Source organism: Habropoda laboriosa, unplaced genomic scaffold (assembly GCF_001263275.1).
Source record: "Habropoda laboriosa isolate 0110345459 unplaced genomic scaffold, ASM126327v1 scaffold28, whole genome shotgun sequence".
NCBI lineage: Eukaryota > Metazoa > Arthropoda > Insecta > Hymenoptera > Apidae > Habropoda > Habropoda laboriosa.
The window spans coordinates 1,422,716-1,431,216 of record NW_017100174.1 but is presented as its reverse complement, the minus strand read 5'-3'; the positions used below and the strand labels follow the sequence as shown (position 1 = coordinate 1,431,216).

General features: G+C 39.2%; 1 protein-coding gene across 1 annotated transcript; it reads right to left on the bottom strand.

Annotated features, from left to right (window-relative positions):
* Positions 1-5,097: 5,097 nt before the first annotated feature.
* LOC108578742 (3-ketodihydrosphingosine reductase) lies at positions 5,098-6,675 on the bottom strand. Its single transcript, XM_017942126.1, has 4 exons — positions 6,473-6,675; positions 5,709-6,138; positions 5,396-5,637; positions 5,098-5,325 (listed from the first exon to the last, which is right to left on the bottom strand). Exons 1-4 carry the CDS (start codon positions 6,587-6,589, stop codon positions 5,113-5,115), a joined length of 1,002 nt encoding a protein of 333 aa, XP_017797615.1. The 5' UTR covers positions 6,590-6,675; the 3' UTR covers positions 5,098-5,112.
* Positions 6,676-8,501: the final 1,826 nt, after the last annotated feature.

Sequence of the window (8,501 nt, the reverse complement as noted above, 5' to 3'; positions counted from 1 at the left end):
ACACACACACACACACACACGAACGAACAGATGAGAATATATATATATATGTATATCAACAAAAAGAAAAAAGAGCGAGGGAGAGGAAAAATAAAGTAAAATACACGTTTCCACGTGTAACAGCGACGGGGGTGAAACACGGTTAGGGTAAAGTTAAAGGGGAGAACAAAAAAAAAAGTAACGTTTTACGAGGTCGTGTATAAAAGCGTAATTGGTAATCGTGAATAGTCGCGATGAAAGTGGTAAGGAAGAAAACGGAGCGGGTGAGAAGAAAGAAGGGGGGAAAAAGGAGATTAGTCGGCCGGAGACGAACGATACGTTAGAATATCTACGATTCATGTGATTGTAAATATATAGTATATAAATAACGTAACGTTAATTAACGATATGCCGTACGTGTTACACTAAACAAAACAAACCCAGAAAAAAAATAAATAAATAACGTTACTGTGTAATTTTTCGGATCGTAAATGCATTCGAATGGGTCTGGCCGCTCGTGCTAACCGGCTCGAGATAGTATTTCACGGCAACAACAACGTAGAGAGACAGAGAGAGAATGATGAATAGTAAAGAATCGCGATCGAGAATTTTCGATTTGTAACATTTTTGGGGGAAAAAGAGAGAGAAGAGCTCGTTGAAAATTAATTAGGGTAAACGTGTGAGAGATGGTCGAAAAACAAACGCAGCGGGAGAGAAGGAAAATGAAGGGGAAAATGCGGCGGATGGGCAAGGAGGCTGGGAAGATTTCGAGGGAGAGAGAGGAACCGAGAGAGGGTAGAGAGCATCGACGCGCGTGCTTTTTCTGGCACGTCGGTGCATCGAGACAACAAAAAGGAGCGCAGCTGGTAGAGCAGCGCGTTCCTGGATAGCACGAGCCGGCCACACGCGACTAGATGTAACACTAATTAACGCCTAGCGTAAGAACTAACGGATATAAATGAAGGATATATTGTCTGACATAGTAACCAGGTGTGGACGTAAAGAAAACACGCGTATACGTGGAATTTTTTCGCGGCAATCGATGACTTTTGTGTGCGTGGATGTTGAAGATACACGCGTCTGATATAATGCGTGCGAAAAATAAGCGGAATGTTGAATGGCGAGAGGGGAGAGAGAGAAAGTGTGTGTATGTGTGTTTATGTATGCGTGCACGACGTAAGAAAGGGAAGAAGCGAGGGAAGAGACGAGCGTGCGAGAGAGAGAGAGAGAGAGAGAGAGAAAGAGAGCGTGAAAGGGTAAGTGAGAGAAAAAGGAGCACATACACACGCGCGAGAAGAGAGAGAGAGGAGAGTTAAAGAGAAAAGGGTTGTTCGTTGGACCGACGTGGTATAAGGCGTTGGTCGAATGACGCACTTTAAGGTAAAAAAAAGAAAAAAAGAAGAAGAAGAAGAGAAAAGGGGCGACCGGGGACAATCCTTCTTGTACCGTTTCTTCCCTTTCTTCTTCCCGCGCCTCGCGAGGCCACTCGTGACGAAAGATAAAGAGAAGGGGCTAAAGATAGGGCTCACCTCGAGGCCACAATTAAAGCACGCCCGTTTCCTGCACCCTTCCTTTCTTCTTAGAACAACTAAACCGGGGCCTCCCCTCGCCAGGTGGAAGAAGGAAGTTGTCATTCCCGCGCTCGTCCTCGTCGCCCCTTTTTTATTGTAACGAAGATAACAAAGAACTGGCGAGAAAGATGTAGATGGCAGTTGGAAGTGGTCGTGACGATGATTATAGTAATGACGACGATGACGATGATGGTGGATGGTGGTGGTGATGATGAATTAAATAAAAACGTCGTCTAAGGTATACTAACGTCGTAGACAGCATTGAATTTTTGTACCATTGTCTATAGTAGCTCTTAAGTGTCGCGGATTTTTCTGTTCTCAAATACGGCCGCCTGTGCAGGCTTAAGTAAACGTACTTATGTATTCTCGGTTTTGTCGATGGCTCGCGGGGCGGATGTTGATTTTCTGCGTCTTGCGTGAAATTTATGCGAGGCCCTTCCGTTCGATTCAGTTTTGCGCCGATGGTTGTTTCTCTGATCGAATAAATTTCTTATCAGTGGTTCTCCCCCATCGAGGCTGCGGAATATAATTCGTTCGTTTATAAATCACCGGAATAAAAAGAAAAATCAACGTGTGCACTTGTAACTTGAAATTTGTAAATTTTTGCCAGGAAATCGAGAGAAATAAAGATTGAGAAGACAAAGTGTGCGAAGAATTCGAGAACCACTGGTACGTGTGAGCAACGTTTACTGCCATTTTGTATTTCACCAAAAATTTCGAATGTTTGCTTTCACCGATCCTGCTCTCTCTTAATCGCGTTCTACATCCAGCTGTGTTAATTCCCGTATCTCCTTGAAAGTTAAGAGAACCGTAAAAGCGAGTTGTATATCGTCGAATCCGCCCCGGCGACGAGCACGTACCCGTTCCCGAGAGTCGCGGTACGCGAGTATCGAAAGATCCTTTTTCGTGTGATGATTGACCGTCCTGACAGTGTCGTCGATGTGCTCTTACGCGTAGATACTCGAAGTTAGTTTTTTCGATAGTAGGTAAAATGAGATACGAGCGACAGACGGCGGTATTCAGCCGGAAATACAAAAGAAAATCGGAATCAACGAGCCGGGAGTCAGTTTCTCGTGTGGGGAAGTTGCTGATCCGGTTATTTAACAAAGAAAAGAAAGAAAGAAACGAAGAAAATATTAGAAGTAATGGCTGTTCGTGCGTTGTACGCTGGAAAATGGCGATCGATGGCGGAAACTGGGTTGCCGGTAGGACGATTTCATAAAAGGTAAATTTTTCGTCGAAAGACTGAGATGCAGTGTGAGCTTATTCCCCCCGCGGAATAGTGGTATTGATTCCGTGTGAAGAAGTGTGCACGTATGATTATTGTGATTTTAACCCTCTACCGCTTATTACTGTTGAAACCAAGATGGACGCTGTAATTGTTTGCGAGGATGCAGTGGGCATCTCGTAGGTGTAGATAATTTTTAAGAGAAGAACGACAGGCAGGTAGTTTAGAGAAATTCTATCGATTCTACTTTTTGAAATTGTGACCTAATTTTTCTTCTTTTTTTTTTTGTCTTAACTCGTATATACCGTAAACTACAACGTTAGAAAGTGTGTACTAGCTTTATTGGTGTATTCTTCGTCTGTTTCGTTTGATTAACAGAATTAATTAAGATAGATCCATCGTTGCATTTGCGTGTTTTCTCGTCGCGTTACTTTTTACATTCCACTGTATTTCATTTTTACTGTGGAATTTTCTGTGTGTAAATAGAGCATGTAAACGGGGTAGAGAATGACTCTAGCTGTGGAGGGTTAGAAGTAAATAAAAATGGTAATACAGTCGTCGATCGAAACCCTCGGGACGGAGAAGATTTCATCAATCCCTCGTTATTGGCGATATTAATACGCGTCTCGTCGCGCTTTCCTTGTTGTATTATACGAGAAATAAAATAGGAAGCCATTGAGGCTCCTGAGTCTCCGATAAATAATCCACGGTTCTTCGTTCATCGGTAATATGCATAAAGAACTTCGTATGTTACAATGAAACTGACTTCTGTTCAACGAGAGTAAATGAAAAAGAAAAAAATCAGTCGAAATCAGGAGTCTCGATTAGCGACAGGAGAATATCAATCTATCACGAACGTGTTCAGTTCTCGAGAAACCTCCCGTAAACGACATTTACGTTTCCAATGCGCGACAGATCACGCGTAGCAATGGGTCTAATTAATCGTTAACGCGTGCCGTTTGCCGGTTTGAACGTTCGACGAGGCTGATGACAATTAAATCACACGCAGCGTACAATCGACTAAACAAAAATGAAAAACGAAGAAGAAGGGTGGTTTTAGATGAGAAGGTTGATAATATCGACGAAGAAGAAGAAGAAGAAGAGAACGAAGATGGGAAAGCGTTTGTCGAGCGCCCGAATAAGCGAACATCGATTTAAAATTTAACTTAAATAAATTAAACGAGAGAAAGAGAGAGAGAGAGAGAAAACATTTGAAGAAGAAAAAACATGTAAAACGAAGCCCCTCGAAACAAGCCTCGTCTCGCAGATTCCCAAGTGTACACCTCGAGCGCTTTAGGGTAAGCTGGATATAGGACTTTAACGAATCCGCGAGATGATGCCGAGGAGAGAGAAAAAAAAATAAATAAAGAAGCGACTGCGTGGATGAGAATCGCGCGGGATGAAAAACGAGCGGAAGTTTTGCGTACGAGTGGCTGTAGCGTGTGTGTGAGAGAAAGAGATGTTGAAACGAGAAACAAAGGAGAGAGAGAGAGAAAGTGATTGTGAGGGTTGAGAGAGTGGGAGAGAAAGATAATAAATCAATGTTATAAACCGATCATTACCGATTTACAATTTTCGAGAGACACATCTTCGTTATCCGCCATTTCTCTGCATAAGTTCAGTCTCGGTTTCATAAAATGCTGGACGCTGCCCTGTCATAAGGTATCATTAAACATAAATCGCAAAAGACATAAATCGACCGACGCTCTGCATCAGTTTTTCTTCTTCTTTTGTAAAAAGTGTTTAAGGGCTAAGGAATCGTTAATGCAAATTTATCTGACATCGATGTACTGGACGTTTTCAAAATGCATCGCAGAGTGGCCAGGCGGGGGCATCGTCCGCATCGAAATACACATTACACACGAAGTCTCAGCGTTTTTTCCGTTTTTTCAAAGTATCGTGGCAACAGGGACGAGGAGAACTGTGTCCCGTTCTATGTGTGTAAGAACCATAAAGCTTAATGAAGAACATTATACTATGAACTTACGGGATACTAAATAAAAGTAAGCCAAACCGTTGATCATTGTAACATGCCCCTCCCGCCTCCTTTTCTTTTCATTGTCAACGATAAATTCATTCTTTATTTCGATTTCATTTTGTCACAGTTTCGAGAGTCCGATGATTCAACGTAGTGGATTAATTATCTGTCTAGAGTAAAAGCTTTTGGATGCTTGAAATGAGAAACAATGAATAAACTAGATGGACACATTAATAGCAATACACAAAAACCTGTGTAGTTGCATATTTATTATGCGTATATCGAAAAAGTTACAAACGTTGTATATCTTTTGCATTGTATAAATTTTGTATTTTGTCGTGGACTCGTAGAAGTGATTATTCGGATTTTTTGTTTCTATCCCGGGTCTTCATACAATTGCGAATGATTTTTTGGAAATGTACGAGGTAGCAGGCACTGACGAGGCGGAAAACACCCATTAGCATCGACTGCACAAGCAATTCCTTGATCGAACTGAACGGCGACATCCCGCAGCATAGAACAGTTAGCATGAATCCTTCCGTACCGACGGTAGAGAAGAATTTCCCAGCCTAAAATATATTTTACTCTGTCAATTATCCATCTGTAATTTAATCAGCGTTCAATTTCGATTTTACCAACCAATGCATCCTTAAAAAGTTTGTTTGCAACTACTTCTGGACTGACTAATGCACTAGTTTCAGATATAAGTTTCGTTTCCAAAGGTTTAGACAATCCTTCTGTTGCAAAACCAGGAGTATCGGTATCTGGAGGTAGACTAAGGGTCACAGAAATGTTATATGGTGCAAGTTCCATAGATATGCTTTCTGCCAACCCACGAAGAGCAAACTTTGTACTACAGTATGCTGAGTAACCAAATATACCTGGAAAATAGAAATATTCAAAGTAAATAACGTAGTCTGAATGAATTGAAGTAGAACATTAAAATATGTACCTAATAGAGCAGCTTGAGAAGAAGTTAATACGATAATTCCTTCTTGAGAACTTTTCATTTTTTGAACAACAGCTTTTATACAATAATACGATCCCATAAAATTAATATCGATCATTTTCTTTAAGTCTGCCACTGAGGTATCTTCAATTTTGCCACAAATTGCAGTTCCAGCACAATTCACCAACATATATATTGGGCCCATAGTTTTTTCTAAATCACTTAATGCTTTTTCCACTGCATTATAATCTTGACTAATATCTAAAGACAAATATTCAACTTTCTGTGTATCTTTGTTCTTGCATGCACGAATAATTTCGTTTTTTGCAACCTCTAATTTTTGTACATCTCTTGCAATTATTGTCACATGTGCTCCATTCCTGGCAGCAGTAATGGCAACACATTTTCCTATGCCACTGGACCCACCAGTCACCTGACAAATAAACATTGTATTATTAAAACAAGGTCCAAACATATATAATATTTGATAGAAACATTTTAAATTTACAAAAGCACATGGTTATGGTTGGTTAAAAAATCGTAACACAATTTATTGTTAAAATAAAATGAAAGCCCTTAAATAATCTTAACTAACACCTTAACACTATGATTAAAAAATGGTTATTAATGAAAAACCGTAAAATAGTAAAAGCAAAAACTGACGATCGTTTTGCGTTATTTTGTTAATACGTATATATACATTCTACAAGAAATGGAACAGGTAACCTTTGTAGGGGTTATGTTTGTATCAATTCATTACTACTTACAACTACATGCTTGTTATTAACCTTCATTGGCCGCCTTCCCCAAAAGAAATAACTTACAAGTAAGACAACGATTAGTAAGGCAATAAACATTTGTGTTATATTAACTGTCACTGTCATTATTCTTGTTCTATAAAGCTTTAGACAGTACTACGTTCCAAGTAAAAACCAATTCAATCCACACATTTACGTACGCATGATTTATATCTTATCAGTAAAACGCAGTTTATATTAATATGTATGAAAGTTATCAATTTTACAGTTAAACAGACAATTAATCGTAAACTCTCGACCGGTTAACCATATTCTTTACTTCGCCGGTAAAGAACCGTTATGTGACTGAAAACGACAGACGAGGTATAGGATAGCCCTAACGCTACAATATTATTTGAAAACTAATACTATACTTTTGTGTTATCTATTCTACTACTTGAAAATAATAACCACTGTTTATATTGTACTTTTTTGGGTAAAATATGTTTAAAATTCAGAAAAAGTATCGTTACATTCTGAAATTTATTTTACAACAAATTAATTTTTTTTAATAAACTTCTTTATTAAATGTACAAACAACCAGTCGTAGTTAATGGTTTATTGTAACATTCAATTTCAAATGAATCATCTGTAAAATAGTTAATATATTGCAGAGTAAATTTCAACAATTATAATATCTTTTTTCTTAAAAAAAAAAACCTTTTATCTATAAAACTGCAAAAGAAAGGTTTATTTTTAATTTTTGAGTATGGCGGCGTAGATGTTTCATAGATGTGTCAACTACGTATAATCAATAAATTATATCAATGCATATTTGTGTAAAAACATTTATATACGTTTTAACATCGTAAATGAAATCATGTTAGAGTTGCAATAAATCACATTTAGTAAATAACAACCATTATTCTGAATGACACGAATCGATAAAAAGTGTTATTAGATGAAGTGACACGTATTACAAACATACACAGTGCCACTTAATCATTAACTTTCATTAGAGACTTATGTAAAAGCAATTTTAGTTCACTTATACAACTTTATGAGATATCATTATTTGTTACGACTCGGCATCAAAGAATGACCACGAAGAATTCTTATCGAGCCGCTCTTGACAAGTGGCTCCGTGCGTTCGTTTCAGGAACTTCTTCAATTCTGTACTTTCCTCTCAAGATAACCATTAACCTATGGATAACAATATTTATTCAAACAAAATAGATTAATAATCCCTGTTTTCGTTAAAAAAACACGTTGCATTTCAAATATCTATACTGCACACCAATCGAGAACAATACACTTCAGTGCAGTGCAAAGATATGGTAAAAAATAAAATTTGCATATAATCAAACTCCATTATCGTACATTTCCATTTCTCGAGGAAAGTTCGTCGTACGAAGAAAAGAATCTGGAACACGATCTATAATCAAGCAAATATCAAGAAATATATCGTTATTCAAACAGCAGCTAGAATGCATTGCGCGTAGCCGAGATGAAAAAGCTCCCGAAACACGGATCGATCCTGCGCTCGGTGCACCGCTCCAGGGCGGGTTGCATACAAATAGGCTCCGACGAAACGCGACAAACCTAAGAATTTGTCGAAATTAGCCCGGTGAACGGATTCAACTTTTTCACCACGATCTGACGTATCGTGAAACGAACGGATCGGCGAATTGACCGAAAAGATTATTAATTAACCTATCCCAAGAACTTTAATAGTTCGGTGCTCGCGAAAAGGAGTGGGGGCAGATGGGTCGTACGTGCATTCACCCCCGTTACCGAGGGGCAAAGTCCCCGCTTCACCCCTGCCGTTATCCTTCGAGCAAAAGGTCACGTACCACCACCCTGTCGATCGTTCACCTCGTCCTGGGAGTCGCTCCTGGTAGCCAGGTTAAAGCGGAAGGTATGAAGGACTTCTGTGCCCTTTGGATATGAATGCCGCGGACGTGAAAAGGGATGAACCGCGTTATCTCGTAGCAGTTTCTACGTGATTAAACGTGGACGACTGCTATTCTAAGTTGAAAATAGTGAAATTGACGCAACG